Genomic DNA, 24,684 nt, shown 5'->3' with positions numbered 1-24,684 from the left:
CATGATTAGTGATGTTGAGCATCCTTTCATGTGTTTGTTGGCAATCTGTATATCTTCTTTGGAGAAATGTCTATTTAGGTCTTCTGCCCATTTTTGGATTGGGTTGTTTGTTTTCGTGATATTGAGCTGCATGAGCTGCTTGTATATTTTGGAGATTAATCCTTTGTCAGTTGCTTCGTTTGCAAATACTTTCTCCCATTCTGAGGGTTGTCTTTTGATCTTGTTTATGGTTTCCTTTGCTGTGCAAAAGCTTTGAAGTTTCATTAGGTCCCATTTGGTTATTTTTGTTTTTATTTCCATTCCTCTAGGAGGTGGGTCAAAAAGGATCTTGCTGTGATTTATGTCATAGAGTGTTCTCCCTATATTTTCCTCTAAGATTTTTATAGTGTCTGGCCTTACATTTAGGTCTTTAATCCATTTTGAGTTTATTTTTGTGTATGGTGTTAGGGAGTATTCTAATTTCATTCTTTTCCATGTAGCTGCCCAGTTTTCCCAGCACCCCTTATTGAAGAGGCTGTCTTTTCTCCATTGTATATTCTTGCCTCCTTTATCAAAGATAAGGTGACCATATGTGCATGGGTTTATCTCTGGGCTTTCTATCCTGTTCCATTGATCTATATTTCTGCTATATAACAAAGTGAGTCAGCTATATGTATATAGCTGACTGTCTTGATTACTGTAGCTTTGTATTATAGTTTGAAGTCAGGGATCCTGATTCCTCCAGCTCTCTGTTTTTCTTTCTCAAGATTGCTTTGGCTATTTGGGGTCTTTTGTGTTTCCAGACAAATTGTGAAATTTTTTGTTCTAGTTCTGTGAAAAATGCCATTGGTAGTTTGACAGGGATTGCACTGAATCTGTAGCTTGCTTTGGGTAGTATAGTCATTTTCACAATATCAATTCTTCCAGTCCAAGAACATGATATATCTCTCCATCTGTTTGTATCATCTTTAATTTTTTTCATCAGTATCTTTTAGTTTTCTGCATACAGGTTTTTTGTCTCCTTAGGTAGGTTTTATCCCTAGGTATTTTATTCTTTTTGTTGCAATGGTAAATGGGAGTGTTTCCTTAATTTCTCTTTCAGATATTTCATTATTAGTGTATAGGAATGCAAGAGATTTCTGTGCATTAATTTAGTATCCTGCTACTTTACCAAATTCATTGATTAGCTCTAGCAGTTTTCTGGTAGCATCTTTAGGATTCTCTATGTATATTATCATGTCATCTGCAAACAGTGACAGTTTTACTTCTTCTTTTCCAATATGCATTCCTTTTATTTCTTTTTCTTCTCTGATTGCTGTGGCTAAAACTTCCAAAACTATGTTGAATAAGAGTGGTGAGAGTGCGCAACCTTGTCTTGTTCCTGATCTTAGTGGAAATGGTTTCAGTTTTTCACCATTGAGAACGATGTTGGCTGTGGGTTTGTCATATATGGCTTTTATTATGTTGAGGTAAGTTCCCTCTGGAGGGTTTTTATCATCAATTGGTGTTGAATTTTGTCAAAAGCTTTTTCTGCCTCTATTGAGATGATCATATGGTTTTTCTCCTTCAATTTGTTACTATAGTTTATCACATTGATTGATTTGCGTATATTGAAGAATCCTTGCATTCCTGGAATAAACCCCACTTGATCATGCTGTATGATCCTTGTAATGTGCTGTTGGATTCTGTTTGCTAGTATTTTGTTGACGATTTTTGCATCTATGTTCATTAATGATATTGGCCTGTAGTCTTCTTTTTTTGTGACATCTTTGTCTGGTTTTGGTATCAGGGTGATAAACCATCTCTTCTTAAATGTGTATTTACCATTGACTTGGGCTGAGAGAGTAGAATTCTCAAGAATCCCCCCACCCCCAGTATGGGGGAGGGGTGTCCTAGGGAAAAAAAGACTTAAAAATAAGAACATGTTGCCAAAATATTATATTATGTAGAACTCCCCTTGAGGTTTTAATTATATTATCTATGGAATATTAGTCATTTTGTTTATTTTGTGTGGTCTAACTCATTTCTCCGATAAGTACGTAACTACAGTTTGATAATTTCTATATAGGTTGCCTTGATGAAAGATCCTGGTATGTGGCTGTGAGCTAATTATCCTAATTTCATTCTATGCAAAGGATTTCTTGTGATTTACTTAAATTCTCACACAGGTGCCTTCCTGGCACTTAGATGTTCATACTTTAGGACAAGATTCTAGGAGGGATGGCAGGAGTTAGAAGGAAACATGCATGGAAGACTGTGTTTTCTTTTCTCCTTAGGAAAAAAAGAAAAATTTAGCGAGATGAGCTTGCTGTTTGACACTATTTTTAATCCCATTATGACAGCCGGAGAACTATTAGAATAAAATTAGCACGGATCATAAAAGTCTTCCATCTAATCTTATAAACTTCCTGCAATGAAATCCATTGTTTAGATCTGCTGAGATTAACAACTAGATATAAATGAAATAATACGAAAAAACTGTGAATTTACCCTCGAATCATTATATGCTTGAGTGAAACAGTGACCATATTTCCAATATCTTCAAGCATTTAGAAAAGAATGTACATATAGCTAATTGTTTTGTTAAGTATTTTAGAAACTTATATGTGTTTTTGGTCATTTCCAATGCCTTTTAATCCCTACCTTATTTGGAAAAAAGAACTTGTCATACAGTAGACAGATATAAACCTATGCAGTCTGCTAATGACTTCTGGGATTATGTAAGTCTACCAAAGTCCAATTGAGTTTTCGCACAAAACAGGATCTCGTAGGCAATCATCATTACGTGATGGATTACAGGTGGCTTCCTTTCATGAATTCAAATATAGTAGTTTAAAAGGCCACATACACCATGTTCACACAGATCATACCCTGTATGTTGATTTTAATTTGCATCTTATTTGGCTTGGTCTTTATAGAGGAAACCTTAATTTAGTCATTAATTCTTAGCTAAGAAGCTCTATAAAAACTCCGGGGCAGCAGATTAAGGAAGAGAATAATAGACGTAACTGGTTTTCAAATTAATTAAGTACTGCTGTCTTTTAAAAGATTAATACAGGAGAATATACAACTAATCAATCATATCTTCTACTAGGTTTTCTTGTTTTAATCAGGAGAAAAATCATTTGAGTGAGATCCAAGATCCCATAGGAGCAATTGGGCTCCTAGCAATAAAAGAGCTGTTTCATTTTAGATGAGCAGAAAAAAATATTTCCACAAAATTTGATTAATATATCAATTGGCCCTTTCAAAAATTAGCTCATGTGGGTAACCCACATTGACAGTGTTGTTAGAAATGCCATGATATTGGTGAACAACCTATAGTTATACTAAGAAGCACATAAAATATGTTTTATAGTTTGTATAGTAGTCTCCATGTATGTTGCATTATGTAGGATTCCCATGAAGTGTAATAAGGAAGAGTAATATGAGTGGAAAAGAGCTGTCTTTTCAATGCATGGTATCCATCCTGCCTCTACACCATTTGTTAATTTCACAATTTCTCAGTTGCTTAAGACTAAGCTCTGATTATGAGCAAGGATTCAGATGCTCAGAATCATTTTTACCAGTGCTAATAAGTATGCCCATCTTAAATCTTTAAAAAAATGACTTGATCACAATTTTTGAAGGCACAATAATGACCTGTGATTTTAGAATAATAAAGAGTCACACAATTGGATATTTGAATTCACACAGATATATGTATGCTTGTATTTGTTTATGTGTATTTTGCTAAATAGTTGTTTAGTATATTGTGCTCATGATGAAATCTCAAACAAGCCATGCATACATAATAATTAGAAAAATTCCTTTCCAGAAGGTGTTATTTTTCAGACACTGCCACTTTTTCTTGAGAACAAATCCAGTTTATTAAAAAAGCACTCGAACATTACAAATATACTAATGTTCCATATGTTTCCTTGCCTACGCAGCATAAATTGCTCAGCTGTATTCAATTCTTGATGATTCTAAATCCCTATTAATTTGCGGTAATGAAGGGGGTGTCCTTTATAAATTAACAAATTTAATATACCAAATTACTAAGGGGAAAGATGTGTTGCTTAAATAAAAATCAAGGAGATTTCAGGACTCGATAATTTTTTTTAAATCTGTAATTGTAACAAAATTATTTTCAATCACCCTTATAACAAAAGGTTGTTTTCTCAATCTATGAATTCTACCCAAAACACATAAAAATGTTTGCTGAGTGGTTTTAATCAAAAAGATTAACTTTTCTTATTAGCAAAATTCTTTTGTTTTTTTTTTTTTTTTTTTGCGGTACGCGGGCCTCTCACTGTTGGGGCCTCTCCCGTTGCGGAACACAGGCTCCAGACACGCAGGCTCAGCGGCCATGGCTCACGGGCCCAGCCGCTCCACGGCATGTGGGATCTTCCCAGACCGGGGCACGAACCCGTGTCCCCTGCATCGGCAGGTGGACTCTCAACCACTGCGCCACCAGGGAAGCCCAGCAAAATTCTTTTAGTATAGAAGTATACAAGTTCTGAGCTTGTATTAACCCCAAGATAATTCAAAAGTTTTTTATTTGAACCATAACCATTAAAGATATTTATAAGGTCTCCAGGATAAACTCTAATTTTAGAAAGGGAGGTTATTTTAAGTTGTCTACATGTAGATACATTTTTGTACTAACCTCCTGTTCTGGTATTTTTATGTATGTATCATTCAATGAAACAAGGAAATGTTATGGTTAACCTTTCTTCCCATTGAGATCTTTTATGCTGAAGATAGAATAGCTCTGATTCTGGGGTTTTTGTTTTGTTTATTTTTTGGAAGGTCACAGGGGACTACTTGGTTTGTCAAAAATAAATGTGAGGGCTTCCCTGGTGGCGCAGTGGTTGGGAGTCCGCCTGCCGATGCAGGGGACACGGGTTCGTGCCCCGGTCCGGGAAGATCCCACATGCGGCGGAACGGCTGGGCCCGTGAGCCATGGCCGCTGAGCCTGCGCGTCCGGAGCCTGTGCTCCACAGCGGGAGAGGCCGCAACAGTGATAGGCCCGCGTACCGGATAAAAAAGAAAATAAATAAATGTGGAAAGAGTCTTGATACTCATACCAGGATGGGGATTTTTGCCCAGTTCTTATGACCCTGAGCTTCTTACTTCAGTCTGGCTGTTGTGTCATTGATGAGTCCCGTGAACAGAATGAGAAAGCATCTCTCCCAATGTGGGTAGTTGCTTGGAAACTTGGATCTTCTTCTAGCTACTCACAGAGAAAGACAAATGCTGTGAATCTTTGATAGAAATGTTGCTATCTGTTTAACTTTTCCCCGAAGAAAAACCGTTATCATTTTCTACAGCCCATAAGAAGAAAGCTAGTTGTAGCCACTTCAGAAACAGATACGTCATAGCACCAACTCAGAATATCTTCTTTAATGCCTGCTGCTTGTGAAAGTCCCAAGGACATCATACACCCTCACATGCTGATTCTTTTCACTGTATCCCATTTTTAGTGGGTGTAAGAGCCGATGTAGGTGACTGGTGGCTTGATAATAATCTTGCACCTTGAATGGTTTTTCTTCCTAATGCCTCATTAGAGAGGGCCATCCATATTTAAATTGCATGAGAAAAAACACAAACTGGTCCTACTAAAGATATATTTCTGATGTTTATATACACTCATATTTAACTTGATGCTTATTCTTAAACATCCTGCTGAATCTCACATGCCATTTTTTTTCCCAATTCCACTAAACCATTTACCCCTAGAGCCTCTCAGCTTGAAGAAACATTGCCACTTAAATTAATTCATCTTACCTACTAGACTAGTTCTATCATGGAAGCCCTAAGTGGTCATAAGTATATTTAAAGATGGTTATACTGATCGTGAACATTTCCAACTCCTTGATTAACAGACTATTAATTCCAACATAAAATGATAACATATGACATACTTAGGATTTTAGTAGGATCTAGTAACTTTCGTAATATATATATATATCACAACAGATTCAACTTCTCTTTTTGTCCTGGTGAATAAATAGTAAATCATTTGACAATAATTATACACACAGTGGAAGCTGAATAATATCCACCATTGCATCTCTACGTCCAATAAACCTATGGTTAATAAATAGTAAATAGTAATAATAAATAGTTAATAAATAGTAAATCATTTGACAATAATTATACACACAGTGGAAGCTGGATAATATCCACCATTGCATCTCTACGTCCAGTAAACCTATGCCTCACTGAGAACGTTAGATTCTAACGAACTGAAGCCCTTTCGGAAGGACTGGGTGAATACAGAATTAGACAGTGTATTCATCCTTTATTCCCTCATAAAGGCAGTAAGAAAACAAGTCAGAGTTTGAACAGTACCGTCACAATTCCCATGACGCTAGTGCATCCGGAAGTGTACAGGTTCATTCTGCATTTCCTTGAGTTGGGAGCTGCCTACGTGCTCTGTGCCCTGCTCCGAGTAGCTGAAATGATGAGACACCCATCTTGATTACCACTGGCAATTTTATGTAGCATTTGATACCAGAACTTGATGTTTTTCATCAATCCCGACTGGAAACATGACTTGCTTTTGGTTTGGACAGAAATGTAATTCTCCAAAGATCTAATATTTTAAAATTTTGACCACAGTTTTGACCTTCCAGCTTTGATTTTTCTTGGTTCTGCCGTTTCCATCTTCCTTTCTGAAGAGGAGCCCTTTGCTATGTATTCTTCTTCACTGACCCCAGTGGGGGCAGGGAATTCTTCCTAATTATTCTGTCACAGCCCATCTCATGCTCTTTGCCCAAGAAAGAAGAGCTACTTATCCCGATAGTCTTTTTTTTTTTTTTGCGTTTCTCGCTCTCTGTATGTATGAGGCCTGGGCTTTCATCGTCCCCTTGCAGTACTTTCTTCCTTTACACACATTTTTTTTATTTGAAGGAAGGCTGTGGAACTGGCTCCCAGCCTCCTGACTGTACATCATAATGTCCTATCACCTTTTCTTTTTTGCAGAGATCATCACTGGCATGCCAGCCTCAACTGAGACAGCGTATGTGTCTTCAGGTAAGGAAAATAAGCTCGTCAAGTTTTACTAACCAGAGCGACAGGCATCATAGCTGGCTGTTCCTCCTACTAATCAGAACCCCTTCTGCATCCACATTTCAGCTGCTCTTGTTTTCTGCTCCAGTATTTTTCTCCAGCTCAGTCTGCTTTTTCGGATTTTACTTAAAAGAGTCCGGTTTTTGCTGTGTGTCTGAACTTGGACCCAAGAGGCAGGCATGAGAAAAAGAAACCGAGATACAACTTAGGGACGTTAGACCAGGAAAGGAGACGTCTGGGTTGTAACTTCAGTTTTGATATCTTTCTAGGTGCTTCTCTTAGCTGTCTCTGCCCTCATTCATCCATCAGAGTTTATTCCTGGATAATGTATCAGTGTCTGACCTCTGACCTTTGGGCTCTTAATGATCGGTTGCGGGTCACTAAACTTGAACAAAAACACAGTTATAGGCCTGACTTTTTAAAATGCTGTTGCCTTTTTTGTTTGTTTTGGGGTCTTTTTTTGGTTTGTTTTTGTTTGTTTGTCACTTGCCTATAATATTTGCTGATAGCAGTTGTGGTCTGAGCATATATTCGCTACTTAAAGCCCAATTCTGCTAAACACATGTATAACCCTAATTCGGTGATTTCTCCACTAGCTGTGAATGTAATTCAGCTACTGTGAATTTAAGTTTTTTACTTACTTTTTCTTAACCTCTGCAGTTCCATAGTTAAGAGAACCTTAGAATATTTAAAAATAAACATTTAGTTGGGAACAAGTTTTTGGAGACCTAGATTCAGAACTCACTTCAGAGGTTTGATGATAACTTGTTTTTCGCATGATACTTCACAGTTTACAAAGATTTTTACATCTCATTTGATAATCACACAGATTTGTGAAACAAGGCAGTATTTTTCTTCATTTTACAGATCAGAAAGCTGAAGCAGTAGAAATGTTGAGTCATGTATCTCAGCAAGTGGGAGAGCAGATACTTCAAGCTCAGTATTCTTTTCATTACCCCATAGTTAATGCTTTGGCTTCATTGATTTTTTTTTTTTTTTTTTTCATTATGGCCTCTACCTTGTTGAAGCTCTTGGAGGCCATGTGATCTAACACAGCCATTTTCTAGCTTACCTTCCCCAGTTTGGCCTCTTCCCTTCAAAGCCATTGTACAAAATCATAAAAGCTAACTTTCTCTATGTCCTAGACCTCTTTGGCCGTATTGAGGGCATATTAATTTGTCATTACTGAGATGTAAGTATGTGTGTTGTAAGGTGGAATGATCCTGGAGTGTAAGAGAATCTTACTTTTCTGAGTAATAGAAAGAGAAAAAAAGAGAGAGAAGGGAGAGAAAAAGAAATAATTTGTAGAGTTTCTGAATTTCCTCACCTTTCACTCTGGCATTTCTTTAATGTAAGGACTTCATTATCCAACCCCAGTAGATGCTGTTACAGACCTGAGCTTTTAAATTCATGGGGTGCTTGCCTTGGGAATTTGGAGTGACTGTAACTAGTACTTTCTGATATGACTTGAATCTTTATAACTTTCTGGTTGCTGAATTTCTGGTTGCGAAGAATCCTTCTTTGATACTGAGTTGTTCTTATTTCTTACTCATAAAAACCCTTAGGTCCCATGCTTTTTTTCTGCATGAGGTATGTTTTATGCTCTGCCTTACTTAAGTACTGGCTTTCCTTCCTTTATCCTTGCTACCTAAGAGAGTCATGCTACTGTACCTCCCCCATGATTGTATTATGTATTTATTTAGCACGTTTTATTCAATCCTGAAGTAATTGCTCTAGTGGACTTGCATGGACTTTAGTCAGCACCACATTTGGCCAAGATGTTTATGCAGAGCAGTTCGCCTGAAAATATTGTCATTCTTCTTCTTTTTTTTTCCCCCTCTAAGCATGAAAGTTGCCTTTCATTCTCTCTCTGAAAATGGGGATTGTTCTCTTTGGTTTCATGTTTCTTAAAATCAAGACCAACCTAAGAGAAGGAATTATCTGTCTCACCTGGAGTGTGGATCTGTTCAGAGTAGTGGTTTTAGGAAATTGGAGCAGCACTTGGTGTGTTGGGGGTATCTTTGCAGATGGACCAGCCCCTTTTGCATCTCTTTCTAAAGTCTTTGGGTCTGGCCTACAGAAACATTCCTTTGTGGTCTTTGAATATTGCATATATCTCCCTTTGACTTTGAGATGCTTTCAGCTTTTCTGTTGCACCATTTTCTAGGCCTCTTTTTCTAGATGATACCCAAGGCTGGCAAAATTTCTAATTTAAGAATCCAAGTGGCATGACTCAATAAAGCTTCATTCCACTTTTATGTTTTATAGAGTCTCCCATTAGAATATCAGTATCAACAGAAGGAGCAAATACTTCTTCATGTAAGTATATTTATATATTCTGTTCACTAGTTTTTAACCCAAGACAATTATCTGCTTCCAAAGATTATGTTCATGTCTCGCCCCTGCCCTTATTGAGGGATGGGGTATCAAGTTTGGGAACAGGATGGTATTTGCTGTTTGGAATAGAAATGACCTCCTGCTATGGTTGGGGTCGACCAGATATCCCCTCCCCCTGAGATACATATGGATATTAAAAGATACCACATATGTAGTGGTTTTAGGATAATGTAATGTCTTCAAATATTGGAAAATAGCCACGTAGCCTCTGAGGCCTAGTTCTGGGTGAGCAATAGAGAACATTGTGGGTTGTTTCTTTTCTTTTCTTTTTTAAGTGTGTCTTGATGCCTTCAGCAACTGCCTAAGGCATGATACTCAGCTGTTTGGGGCCTCTATTCCAAAGCACCTCAGTTCTCATATAAAGTCTGCTGTGATGGAGTAAGGAAACTATACATAGATGCCCTCAATTCAAATTCTATAGCAAGTGACTAATTATGAAAATGTTTGAAAGCAAGTCCCTAGGCAAGATCTCAGATTCGTTTTCCTGTGTTTAATGTGAAATGTGCTTTGTGTTTATGGAGGTCTACAACTGTTTAGATTGATTGGTGCTTTGTGCCGTGTCAGGGGAACTTAAGAAGTTAGCAAGGACTAGTAAAAATAGTTTTGATACTGATAAATTGTGAATAGCGTAGAATTAAATTTTGATATGCAACAGGGGAATTTATCAGGCCTTGAAAATAAAACTTATAACTCCAGTCTTTCTCTCCCTGATTTTAGCTCTTTATTTAAAACTCATGCTCAGTTTGATAAGCTCTTCAATACATAGATATTCCCAATTATTCTGTTCCAGCCTGGAGAGTGTGTTTAATGAACAATTTCCTTTGGTTATCAGCATGGTAGAAAATACTTGAAAAGAAAGTATTTACTTTTGGCAACTTCAGTAGTTTTCCCAGTCTGTTTAAATATCCAGTTTGGTTCTAAAACCATTCTCTTTGGGTTGGTGGTACCCAGGCTGTAACGAAACAAGGTACACATACTTTTTATTGCATGAAGGATGATGTTTTGGCTATACTTTAGCTAGATAAAGCATTGTTTGACTGCACTGATGGCAACAATCTAGTAAGATCAACAGGAAATGAAATGCTAGGAGTAGATCGGCTTCCCCTAAGGACACTCATTACATACTCCAAAATGATAATCCCTTCTGGGGAGTTTGAATATTTGTTATTTAATTCTACTTACAAAAAGATTAGTATAATTATGTAGATTTTAGCTAACCAGCATTGAGGAATCATGATGAGCTTTGTTTTCTATTTTTGAGTGTTTATTATATAAAAGCAAATACTAGGGTTTTCTTTCTGGCCTTTTGTCTGGGAATAATTTCTCCCCTGCATGATTCATTGAAGAAAGTTATTGAAACTCTTGTAATTGGAACCCTTCATGCTATCATTAATGGGGCAATGGAGGCGATCCTTAAACATATCCGAGTAGTTTGGGAATGGAAGAAATACTTAGGGAACTGAAGTGAATCTCTCAGTTTACATTTCTATTCACTGCAATACTACTGTTGAGAGAGAAATAATTTTGAAATCTGACTCTGATCTCTAACTCTCAGGAGAATTCGTTCCTCGTATTTGGTAAAGATTTAAAAGTAAGAACGAAGGCTTTGTGTACCTTTATGTTAAAATATTTCAGTGTACCATACATCACTCCCCACTCATGGTGGGCTCTCAGTAAATACTGCTGAACTGATTAATGAATACTTTTTATTTTTTCTCTACGGTTGAATTCTATTTGTGATAACTTAAGAGCACAGCTTTGTTTTGTCCCAGAAGTAAGTAAACATGTAATAAAAGAGACACAACTTCTATAATTCCTGTGCCAAATCGTAACTGGAAGAGGAAGAAAAATTCAGGAAATAAGTGATCATCCCCTTGTACACCACTGAAAGATTCATGCCCTCACCTTCCCAGTGATCCAGGAGATGAAATTTAATCACTTCCCTGAAAGAGTGATATACTTCATGCATGGAGTGTGCGTGTCATCAATTTTGATAAGTTCACTCACATATTAACAAGAGACTTGAAAAATGTTTTTCTCCACCAACTCATAGTATAGGGTACAATACAATATTTGCTTCCATTTATAAAGCTTTGGTTTATTTATTTACCCTGTTTTCCATGGAAATAAGATATTTAAATAGACTCTATGATTTGGCCAGTTTTTTTTAATTAATTTTATTGGAGTATAGTTGCTCTACAATGTTGTGTTAGTATGAATACATTTTTTAATCTCGTGAAAATATACTCTGTACTTTGGAAATATAAACCAATAGTGGCAGGATCCTAAGTCCAGTCTTGGTGAGAACAGTGAGAGCAGCATGAGGTACTCAGCTCATCCAAAGGCTGCATTCAGGGGAATTCTGCACTGGAGTAGAGCTGTGATGGAAACACAGCTTAGTAAAGGCTGGAGCTGAAACTTGAGGAACCAGCAATCGCAATACACTGGACTTAAAAATTCAAAATATATAAAAGAGTCAAAGGCCTTGGATAAGTTCACATGGGTCAGAAATAATCAGCCCTGAATAGGTTTCTTTTCACTGTGTTTCAGCCAGGAAGGAGACGTGTAAATCCCCGTATGTGAAAAGCAACCTGTGCTATTACAATGTAATCGTGTGTGTGGCCTCCATTCTTTGAACTGTTGACATTGGTGTTTTTTGTAAAGTGAATTTTGAAAACTCTTTCTGAAGTAGTATGGATTCAGCACACCTGTTGTGTATTAGAAAGATTTGGTGTGCTTTGGGCGTCGGTGTTAAAAAAGGGTGAGGGAGCCTTATTACTTTTCAGTTCGTTTGGTACAAGTGTGCACGCCTTCATAGGGAAACGTCCCCTTAACTGTCAGTGCTGGTTCTGAGAACATCTCACCTCTGGGTAAATCTTGGGAGGGTTTATCAGTGGTAGTTCATGTTCGTGGCCCTGCTCAGAACCCTGTCTGGTATGCCAGGTGTCTTCTGTGGTATCCTTCCCTGATCACTGCAGCCCTTCAAGTTCTCCTTTTCTCCTCTGTAACTCATATTGGAGTAGAAAAAAAAACGAAAAGAAGAAAATTAAAATTGCCTACCTACCTATCCAAAATACTATTGCTAGTATTTTAGTATATTTTCTTCGAATCGGTATTCTTCCTTCTGGCTTTTTACTTCTCCGCCTTCTATCTATTTAATGAACCATAAGTGTTTTTCCCATGTCATGAAATGCTAGTCAGAAATTTTGAAAAATATTTTTCTAATCTAAAATTTTTTTAATAATATTTTTAAAATCACTGTAACGATTCAGAAATCATTCTTGACTGGAGATTTTAAGAGATTTATGTTTCATCTACAAACGCTGTATCATTTTTGCCCTGTTTCTATTTATTTTTCCTAGCATTTTATAAATATGGGTGAAATAGCAAAGTTACTAATCCTTCCTTTTGTAAGGCAAATTTTAACTACTTCCTTTTTGAATTTGGGAATTTGCATTATACTTTCACTCTTTTTAGGGTTGTTAATTTATAAATTTTTTTAAAGTTTCTTATAATAACCTGGTAAAGATTAGCATTATTTTCCTTTATTTTATTTTACTCTTTTGTAAATGAGGCGTCTGTGACTTAAAACATATAAATAATTTGCTAAATGAGTGTCCTATTACACGTGACAGGTTGTAGAAAAGAACTTGAAATTTATAAAACAGTTAGTAGGACTGTCTTGTTCCTGCTTTACACAGCATCAGCAAAAAAGTAAATGGATTGTTTAGAACAAACCATAATGATTTCTGTCTGAATTGCCAGCTGCTGGTGACCCCATTTTGCAGACAATTTTGTCAAATGCTGTAAAAAATACAGTTGTTTTACCAACCACTTTACTGAATTAAGCCCCATCCATTCCAATTTAATATAAAAATGAGAGAAACAAAAATGGGAAGTCTAATGAATAGTAATAGGAAAGAAAATACAGAGAAGTTTCTGGAAAGCAGTCTTAAATAATTGAAATATATGTTTCAAATAATAACAGTAGTAATAGCAAATCTTTATTGAAGGCTCACTTTGTGCCAGGCACTGCACAAGGTGATTTCCATGGATGCTGAGTCATGGTTCCCATAAAACCGTCTTCCATTTTTCAAATGATGAAACTGATGTATTTTGTCTAAAGTCCCACAAGCAGGATTCAAACCCAGGCAGTACGCTAGCCTGCCGTAATGCATGAGGTTTTGTTGCCTCAAAACAAAAAAAGCCTTTAATATGAAAAGGAATGAGATTCTGTGAATGGGTGGAAAAGTAGTCTCTGAGACAAAGTGGATTGGGTGTATGTGTGGCAGATTAAGGTCAATGCATTGCTTTGAACCAGCTGAGCCCATATAATCTTTATGTTACCCATCAAAGCGTGACAGGTGGTGAGGGGGAATGAAAAGAACACAGACGTCAGATGGACTCATGTCCTTAAGTCTAAATACTAGTGCTGTTAATTACTGTGTGTTCTTAGGCAATTTATTTAATGTCCTTAAGACTCAGTTTCTGTCTGTATAACCTTGTTTATCTCAAACTATATTGAGAAGCCTAATATGAGAAAATGAATGTGAATCATTTAGCACAGCCTTGCTTTAGATGGTCTCCTCTATAGACAGAAGAGAGCCAGTAACTGAAAAATGTGTGTGTCTTTGAAGAAAATGGAAATCAAGGGAGTCCTACCATTTTATTTGAACAACATAAGAAAATATCCTTATTGTTGGAGGAGGAAAGGAGTTGATGATTTTCAGTCTAAATGGTGGTGCTGAAAGTTGTATGCCAAGAAATCACTGTCTTTTCCAAAATATTATATAGTCTCAGCTAAGACTGCATTTGAAAGGAACTTATCCAAGAAGTCCTCTTTGAAATTTCTGATTGAAATGAACAATTGAATCTTTAATTTGGCAACTAAAAGAGCTAGCTGAAGGAAAAAAATGTCTTTTGTCTGCAGAGACATTTGTTATAATCAGATACAGCATGTTCCCTTGGGAATAGTGCTGTGCTATGTATTGATTAGATTGGACCAGGTCTGCTGATCCACTGGTGAAGTTCAGAGTTACTGTTCTTACTTCCATTCTCAGCTGTAACTGACTGACCTACTCTAAATGTAGACAGTACTGCCCAGACCTTTCCTAAATGACTTTCAGCTGGAAAAATGGCATTCCTATTTCAGATCTTTATTGGTGGCAAAATATGAACTCTGTCCTGTCACCGTTAGACAGCTACTTCTAATTGAATGCAAATTGTGTTTCCTGGTTTCTATAAACACGGTCTTTTCAAGGGTGTGGTGGCTCTGTCTCTTGTGGAGAATGACAAACAAATTGCCATGCATCCTATAGCGATAAAAGAAAAATTTTAAGTGGAGATTGCCCAACTGGTCTTACTTCCACTTTCTGATTGCCTAGAGAGTTAGTTACAGATTTTTAGGACAATACGCTGACTTGAAGCAAGAGTAGGGGCTTGTATGTCACAGTCATTCATATCACCTTCATGCTTAGTTCATTCATTTTGTATGTGAATGTGTCTTACATTTTCCTTTAGAGTACTCCCTGCAACTGTAATGTAATTCTTCAGTTCTGCCTTTCTAAAGGCATTCAGTGTCTATCATTGCATTCCACTACTTGATAAGAGAAAACCTTTGATCAAGCTTATAACTAAATCATCCTTAACCTTTTGTATCCAGTTGAAATTAACCTTTTCCAAAATTATTCTCTTGACCCAGACAAATATGTGTGTGTGCTATGTATATATAAATAACTGATATTTGTAGCCTACTGTATATTTTACAGGGTATATTTTCATAGATTGAGTCATTTATTCACACAGTAATTCTGTGACCTAGATTTCATCCCATTTGTCAGGTGAGGGATGTGAGACTCAGAAATTTCTGACATGTCCAAATTCAAAAACAACATACATAGGTGGTAGAACGGAAGTTTAAGCCTGAATCTTCTGATTTCAATCGTATTTTTTTAAATTACAAAGTCTTACAGGATCCATGCAACTACCTTGAGCTTCCTTTTTTTTTTTTTTTTTTAAGTGGTTTAAAATTTTTATTGGGGTATAGTTGATTTACAATGTCATGTTAGTTTCAGGTGTACAGCAAAGTGAATCTGTTATATATATATCCACTCTTTTTTAGATTTTTTTCCCATACAGGCCATTACAGAGTATTGAGTAGTATTGAGTGCTATATAGTAGGTCCTTATTTGTTATCTATTTTATATATAGTAGTGTGTATATGTCAATCCCAATCTTCCAATTTATCCCTCCCCCCGCTTACCCCTTGGTAACCATAAGTTTATTTTCTACATCTGTAACTCTATTTCCGTTTTGTAGATGAGTTCATTTGTACCGGTTTTTTAGATTCCACATATAAGCAATATCATATGATGTTTGTCTTTCTCTTCCTGACTTACTTCACTCAGTATGACAATTTCTAGGTTCATCCGTGCAGCTTGAGCTTCTTAAAAAAAAGAAAGAAAGAAAGAAGAGGGCTTCTTACAAAAAAAAAAAAAAAAAGGGCAGTCAGCTTTTAAGTGAAATACTCTCCACAGTCTACAAGGTGTAATGAAATGGACAGGAGAACCCTTAGTTAATAGCAACAAAATGCAAAGGTTTGGGCTTCCCTGGTGGCAGAGTGGTTGAGAGTCCTCCTGCCGATGCGGGGAGCGCGGGTTCGCGCCCCGGTCTGGGAGGATCCCACATGCCGCGGAGCGGCTGGGCCCGTGAGCCATGGCCGCTGAGCCTGCGCGTCCGGAGCCTGTGCCCCGCAACGGGAGAGGCCCGCGTACCGCAAAAAAAAAAAAAAGAATCAGGAAACAGGGCTCACAGAGAATTTTAATGGAAAGTTAAAAATAGATGTTATTGAAAAGTATTTAACTGGGCAGACAAAATTCAAGCAAATTTACCATTGTAAAGAAAATAATGAGTTAGAAAACTGAAGACAATCAAAATATCATTTTTAAAAGACTCTTTGTTAGTACCTGAGCTCACTATCGTCATTCTTAGGAATGCCCTCTTTTAATCCAGGAACTTTTTAGGCTCTTCTGAAGAAAGTAGAAAAGAGTAGAAAAATGGGTTACAGTTTTCCAATTAGAATGCATGGGAAGCACTTTCAAATTGGTAAAATGTTCTGACTTTGGAGTTAAAAGTCAAAAAGTACTTGATTCAGGGCCTCCCTGGTGGCACAGTGGTTAAGAATCCGCCTGCCAATGCACGGGACACGGGTTCGAGCCCCGGTCTGGGAAGATCCCACATGCCTTGGAGCAACTAAGCCCATGCACCACAACTACTGAGCCTGTGCTCCAGAGCCCGCGAGACACAACTACTGAGCCCGTGTGCCACAACTACTGAAGCCCGCGTGCCTAGAGCCTGTGCTCCGCAACAAGAGAAGCCACCACAGTGAGAAGCCCGTGCACCGCAATGAAGACTAGCCCCTGCTCACCGCAACTAGAGAAAGCCCGTGCACAGCAACAAAGACCTAATGCAGCCAAAAATAAATAAATAAAGTAAATTTATTTTTTAAAAAAGTACTTGATCCAGACTTTTTTTTTTAATCCATGATTAAGTAGATTTTGAAAAATTACTAGTTTCTTTCATCAAAGCAGTTGAATGTTGATTAGGGTTTTTGGTGTTTTTTTTTTTTTTTCCAGTAAGAAAAGGAAAAGAAGCATGCTTAGTCTGTTCCATTTAATATTGCATAGAAAACTCAGCAGGTCTTGTGAAAAGTGTGAACTTACACTGATTGAGGCTGTATCAACCTCATAGATGTCACCACTAAAACCTAGAGGAAATAATGTCTCCAGTAGTTCATCCGTGAGCATCTCTCACTATTCTCTGTCCTGTTCTTATTATTAACTCCTCTAGACATAGGTCAACTAATCATCAAAGAAATGCTGGAATGGCACTTTCCATTTTATCTCTCCATCTATCAGAGGTCAACAAAATCTTAAAAACCAATGATTTTGTAGCCTAAAGCTGTGCTCATCTTCATTCAAGGTCCTGACTATCTCTTATTTAGGAGACTGGGTGTTTACATTGGGTTAGTTCATCACATATGAGCTATCATGGTGTTTTTTGCTCAGGTATTCCAGAGCCTCTTCTTCAGTGAATATCAAGCAAGAAAAGAGGGAGAAAGAGAGAGAGAAAGAAAGAAGGAGGGAGAGACAGACTGGCTTTGTTATTGCAGGAACTTTTTTTTTTTTTTTTTTTGCAGGAACTTTTATTTGCAACGATAAAATATTTTATCAGTCTTTCTTTTAATTTTTAAATGGAATTTTGGGCTATTAATCTCTCCATTTCAATTGTAAGAATAGTCAAATACACATAGGGATAGGCCAAGTGTCAACTAACGTCAAACAGCAAGTGAGTGGTAAATTTAGGATGAAAATTTGGTGGCCCTGTTTCTGCTATTTGATTCTTAGATCACTGAGGACTTACCTCTCTTTAATTAAAACAAACAAATAGTTAATAACCCAGGTCCTACTGTGTTCCAGCATAATGCTAGGAATTGTGATGTGTATTTCTTGGAGGGGGAGGTGGTTGGGGGAGGTGAAAAGAGGATAGTCCTTGGACTGAAGGAGTTTGCAGTAAAGTTAAAAAGGTTAATTGTGGTTAATTATGCTCTTTGTGTGTGACGACACATAATCATAACATAAAGTAGAATTTGGGGGTCAGATTTTTAAATCAAGTTATTTTTAAAATAATATTGCTTAAGGTAGAGTATGTTTATCCATTCTGTGGTATGTGATTTAAAATAAAACATTATTTGGGTAATGATTGGTTTTACTGTTGTCTTTTCTTTAAAGTAGCCAATTGTTGTTTCTGCCTTATAGTTAAAGCTTGGTCGCTTTACCAAGAAATCAGAATCGTGACATTTATCCCATTTTAAAAAATGATGAGAATCTATAATTTACCATTAAAAGTAGAAGACTAAGATTAAGAGACATCAGAAATTAGATGATACTATGTAGGGTTTTGAAAGTAGTTTGGGGAATTTTTAAAGAATTTAGAAACTTAACTGGATATTTTAGAGGAGTGTTACCACAGTGTGATAAATTGAATTACTGTTGATTATCAGAAACTTTTCCATGATACATGGATGGACTTACAAGATATGTTTATATATCCGAGGAGATATTTTTTATTAGGTGACCTGGAAATTTATATGGAAAGGTTGCAACTTCTTGAAGAATTTTATTTTTGTTAGGTAAAATCTGTTTTTTAATTTTTATTTTCTAAAGGCCATTTAATTGGCCCAAAGGTGGGAGAAGTGGTAAACTTGAAAATGTATGTCTAGTTATATTATAATTGAGTGATAAATATAGTAAATTAAAATAGTAAAGTAAATTAATCAATTAAAATTATTAAATTTTGGAAAGCAAAATTATCCTTTAAAATGATTCCTCTCTCAATTTTCTTAAAATTTATTGCTTGAGAACAGTGACTAATTGACAAGAAGCTTCTGCGTCATTTGATCAAGTTTTTAACTACAAATTCCCCATATAGGAATGAAGATATGTTAAGAGAAAAATCTGCAGGAGATAAGATATTAAATGTTATTTTATAATGTTCTATACAATTGTTATCCTGCATTTTAACTCAGAGATCTGTTTCATCAACCTATAGAAATACATGCCATTCATAATAAGATAACTATGAGAACAGATCGTGATTATTTATAATTCTCAGTCTACAGAACTATAAGAAGGAAGTTGCTGCAAATTTTTTTTTAAATGCTGTAAAATCTAACATGTCCCCCCTGTAATAAAATGTGCTAGGAGCAGCCCACCTTGTCAGACAGGGTATCTCTTTTTTTTTTTTTTTTTGCGGTACGCGGGCCTCTCAGTGTTGTGGCCTCTCCCGTTGCGAAGCACAGGTTCTGGACGTGCAGGCTCAGCGGCCATGGCTCACGGGCCCAGCCGCTCCGCGGCATGTGGGATCTTCCGTACCGGGGCACGAACCCGTGTCCCCTGCATCGGCAGGCGGACTCTCAACCACTGCGCCACCAGGGAGGCCCCAGACCAGGGTATCTTTATGATAAAATGTGATATGAAGGGAATATGTCTGAGAAAAAATTAAGTGGCCATAACAGATATTTTACAAAGTTTGTACATTTCCCTTTAGTTGACCCAGATGGATTTTTTCCTCTTCCTTCCTTGTAGAAGCTTCTTAATTTCATGTCTCTAATGCTCCAGAGCAGAAATACATCTTTGTTTAGACTTTCCTCAAGTTATCTGTGAAAAAATAAACCATACAAAGAGTTCTGGGTGTGTTTTAGAATGAACAGATCACGGGGGCAGGAGAATTACCTTGTATGTGCAAATGAAGCTGTGTGAAAGCAAGATAAGCTTTAGGAAGCAAATAGGTGACTCAAGCACACATAGGCGGTTTATTTGAACCTTTAAAAATGTTTTTACATTGCGGGTAAAGGGAACTGAGATTTAAAACTGTTAAGCTTAGTGCAAAAATAGAAATGAAACATCACATCCACTACATATATACACACAAAAGCTAGTATTATGGTAAAATTTTCTGCTTGTTTTTTTTTTTTCTTTTTTCTTCAAGTTTCTAGAATGTTGGCTGTGACCTTTTGGGTAAAAAGTGCATTCAGAAGTAAGTCTAATAGAGGCTTCTGGTGGAGAGAGTCTTCACGAAGAATAGGGTCAGCTATAGTCTCAATAACTTTAAGAATGTCATACTCTCCCACCTTTTTAGAAGAAGTGAAGACTTGGGTATATTCTAGTAAAATGTTGCTCTGAAATTGTAAAAAAAAAAAAAAAAAAAAAAAAGTCTTTGTTTAATCAAAGAATAAAAGCAAACTCTATGATTTGTTATACCCAGATGTTAGATTATCTTCCAAGGCCCAGCCGTACTCTCTTGGTGATTTCCTAGCTCTTCAGGTAACAAATTTGCCACTTAACAATTGTCGCAGGTATGTACATCACTTCCCAAACCAGAATATAAGGTCTTGAAGGAAGGAATTTTGGTTTGTGTTTCCATTCCCATAACACACCAATATGCTGGTTCCCAGGAAGTATTTATTAAACGGATATGAACATTAATAGTGAGATGATTTTTTTTAGTTAGATTATCGTGATTTCTAAAAGTTGTACATATGTGTAATTATAGGAAAACCACCTAAACCTTCAATCATGAAAAATGTATTTAAATATTTAAAAATCAAAGTTGAAAAAATTCACATTGGCTTAAATCATATTTATTAGAGTTTTTAACATTTTGAGGAGCATTTCACACTCCATACACCTCTACTTTAAATTTATTTCTGGATTTTATATCTTGAAGATTTCTTCATTTTATGATAAATACTTGTTTACATGGTGATGTATAAGACTGTGTTTCACCTTAGATGGGATTATTGCAAATTATATGAAAATCTACATATTAACTGGTTGGTCGCTGTTCTCCCTGTGGTGCTGAAGAGTCACCTGTTTGGGAGTAAGGGAATGCCGTGGCGCTAATAAGGTTGATTTTTCTTTTATTATTAAAAAAGTAATAATGAAGTGTAACAATGTCTTTTACTGGGCACCTACCATGTGTCAGGTACTTTCATCTGAGAATAGATATTATTTGTCCCATTAGATAGATGAGGTAACTGAGAGGCTCAGACAATTCAGTATTTGTCGAGGCTATATAACAAGTTCCATGCCAGCTTCTCTGACCCCATGTCCTGTGTTCTTTATACGCACTGATAGTAGAGGGAGAGGGTGAAAGAAAAACCTTCAGAGAGTTCCCCTTGTGACCTCTATCATACGTCTCTAAGGCCATGTGATCATTGCAACTACTTTTACCACTTGGCTACTTTTATCACTTGGACCAAATCAGTTCTATGAATCAAGGTTCCCGAGCAAGGTACAGAAATATGTATGCCCATTTACCATGATAAAAGGCGTTAAAACTAGAGTTTTTGGTAACAAATTATATTTGTTAGGTACTTGGATCATTTAGAAGGAATACCATGAGCCTCGCTTCCTCCATATAAACAGGTATATGCATTAAATATTAAACTCAAGAGAGAAAAGAATAATTGTAAATATGTGATACGTAGCCTCAACTACTTCATCCTTGATTTTGTTGGTAATTTTCAGATCAATTTTGAGATGCAGAATAAAAACCGTAGCTTTTTGTTTCAATGTCAGATTGATATGGAAGGTTATTTGCTTTTAACAGTTCCTACAGTAAGTTGTGTGTGTGTGTGTGTGTGTGTGTGTGTGTGTGTTTAGATTGACTTATTTTGTCCGTTTTTAGCGTTTTCCCCCCCAGGCAAATGGCATTCTCATCCCCTGCTGCTGTTAACATTTGAAGCAGGCAGCCTTTTGTTGCACTGTGGTGTAAATTCCAAGTTGCTGACCACGATTAAACAGAAAATGAAACTTGAGTGGCACTATCTCAAAATCTACTTAAAGTCATAACAGGTATCTCTGAAGCAATATATCAGTTTTGAACACAGGAAGAATAAGAAATTATGGCTTTTTTTGTGGCAGGTTTCTTTTTCTTTGAAATCAAAGGGGAAAAAAATACTGATTTGTCCAGAATCACTGAAACAGTGATTATGGATTGATAAACAGGGTGGACAGTACAAATACAGAATTAATTCTACCTGCACTTGAAATCTGATACTGTGCACCATACCTGTTTTATAGCCATTGTAGTTTTCTCATTTGTATACAGATACTGTAGTAACATTCATAAAAAACAATGTATAACTAATTAAAAAGCAAGCACTCAAGAAAGATAAGACACAAAGAATTAATTAGTATTATCCTTTCTGCATTGACTGCAAAAGCTTGGTGATCTGAACTGTGCTTCAGCGGTGAGCACAGGACTCCCACCAACCCCCAAGGCTCTTCCTTAACGTTTGTTATTACTTAGCTATTTTATTTGGCAGGGATCCCTTCAATCCCATTTTCTAATGCATTGGCAAGCTTCCTGTTGCCAATAGCTTAGAGCCTACTACTGCTAGGGTAAGCGGCGTAGCCGAACTTTCTAGGCTGTGTATCCTTATAAATAATGCATTTGGTTTCCTGTAACTACATGAACCCTTAGACTTTGGTAAGCATGTCTCTGTTAGTCAGGGTAAAAGAGTTGGGAGATGAACAGTTGTGGAAATATTTGCAGGCAGTTACTCACTAATTAGAACCTGACTCCATCATGCATGCATTAATCACTGGGTTAAATGCTAAAGGAATGCTTATGATGTTTATAGCAGACATAAACAAGATATATAAAAATATCTTTGCTGACTAAACTGCGTGCTTAATTTACCATGGAAAGTGCTTGTAATGTTAATCTAGGACCTTTCGAAACTCCCATCACCCGTAATTAGATCTAATTTGCTCCTCATTTTAAGAACCTCTTTTAGTTTGCACAGAATTCACTGACTTTTTGGGTGTGTGTACACTTGTCCTTAAGAGCAATAAGGAGATGAGATGTTGGTCAAAGATAATACCTGATGCTCTAGGTATCTTGACGGTATAACACTTTGTTGGATTGGAAATGAAGAAGGGGAAATGCTATGTTAATATGTTAAGAGCAAAGTAAGAAATATACATCGTACTTTTAACTTTCACGTGTTACTTATAGAATTAAAAATTAATGTTTTATTTTTGAGCATAAGGGATATTAGCACTTAAACAAGGGACACCATTTTTAAAAAGTAAAAACTGTTTCAGCAATGTTCTTTCAAATGCACCTTCAACGTTAATATAAAATAAGAAAGTTCCACCCCAATATATATCCTTTTCTTCATTGGATATGCAGTACAATTATTGGAAATTCACAGAATGACAGTGTTCAGCATTAAAATTATGTTGTAAGGATAAAAAAATTCAAATTGATTTAGATGTTGAATAAGTGGATTGCTCTGTATATTTTCATCAGAATTAATTGAAAAAAGGAAAAATCATGTTTCTAATTTGATAAAAGATATTAATTCTGATCATTTTATTGTTGGTTTCTTTAAGTACCATCAATTCATATTTGAACAGCTCATATATTTATGAGGATGATAACTTATAACTTTAATAGTAAAGCTTATTTGGTCATCTTTAGTCTTGCCACGTCAGTGATTTTGCAGAGCCTAGGTAGTTACCAGAACTAATGTTAGTCAAAATGTTTAATACTTCTTTCTTTCAATCACGTTGACCTTCTTTATTGATTAAACTAGCTTCTACAAGCAACCAATTATTGAATCAAATCTTCAGATCTGAATCTGTATGTATGTAATATACTTTTTCCTTTTTGATGTTTATATTTTGAAATGTCAGAATTTCTATGCATTTAAAATGTTTCCTTAATAATTCAGGAAATTTGGGTAACTAAATTTAAAACTGTGCATTGGCATCACCAGTAAATAAGAAGTCTTCATCAAAAAGATAATAAAATGTATTAATATATATATTTTTTAATTTTAGTCCACCCGCCAAAAACAGTCAAGGAAAAAACTTTTTAAAGAACTGTAAAAAAAATCAACCCACCATCAGATTTCTACTATAGCCCAGTCTGTTTTGATGGGTGTTTTGTTTTGATAGTTTCTGAGAATGGAAATAGATGGATTAGGTTTTTCTGCCTCCTATTGTCCGGTACTTCTAAAGGCCTCTTGCCTGGACATGGTCCCTTCTGGAAATGAATTTCTGCATTCTTCTTCCATCACTCGTCAAAACAGAACGCTCTCAGAAGTAAATGTTTTCGTAACTGGATCCTAAGTGAAGGAAAATCTGAGAAACCTAGACATGCATATACAACAAACAGCATTTCTTGCTGGGCTCTCTCTCTTTTTTTTTTTCTAATCACTCCACAGTGTGTCTACCACACAAATAGAATCTATTCTAAGACAATGGAGTCTCACTTCTGCAGTATTTGCATTCGTGCCAGAGTGGGATTAGGAAAATGAAGTCCTTTATGTAACACCTTGGAAGCAGGAACCACTGCAGCCTCCTTCCCTCTTTCTTTCTCAGTCTTGTGCAGGGCCTGGCGCATATTAGGCACTTAGGAAACAATTAGTGAATGAAAGAATGAAGTTCTCAAAGCCAGCAGGGATAAGATCAACCTAGCACGGATCTGGAAAAACTGAGAAAAGGCACATTTTAAAAAATATGTGGGAAATCTATGGCAGAAGAGTCATTAAAGACCAAACTTTCCCTTTTCATTTTAATATGGATAATTTTGGACTTGCTGTAAACACAATGTTTCCCAATACTGATTTAATTTCTTCCAAGTAATACTTGAAAGAGAGAAAGTAAACTTTCC

At 36.4% G+C, this 24,684-nt stretch overlaps 1 protein-coding gene across 8 annotated transcripts in view; it reads left to right on the top strand.

Annotated features, from left to right (window-relative positions):
* The window catches only part of NRG1 (neuregulin 1), a 1,014,701-nt gene that overhangs the window by 860,276 nt on the left and 129,741 nt on the right, over positions 1–24,684 (top strand). For 6 of the 8 annotated variants that reach the window (XM_029226634.1, XM_029226633.1, XM_029226641.1 and 3 more), the window contains exons 4-5: positions 6,952–7,002; positions 9,307–9,357. The exons of the other annotated variants lie outside the window; for them this stretch is intronic. In XM_029226634.1, the coding sequence (XP_029082467.1) occupies positions 6,952–7,002; positions 9,307–9,357 (102 nt within the window). The remainder of the gene's footprint in view (positions 1–6,951; positions 7,003–9,306; positions 9,358–24,684) is intronic. 8 annotated transcript variants of the gene reach the window in all.

This window comes from Monodon monoceros, unplaced genomic scaffold (genome assembly GCF_005190385.1).
Source record: "Monodon monoceros isolate NGI ecotype Baffin Bay Population unplaced genomic scaffold, NGI_Narwhal_1 Super_Scaffold_17, whole genome shotgun sequence".
Lineage (NCBI taxonomy): Eukaryota > Metazoa > Chordata > Mammalia > Artiodactyla > Monodontidae > Monodon > Monodon monoceros.
This window is presented reverse-complemented; position numbering and strand designations above follow the sequence as displayed.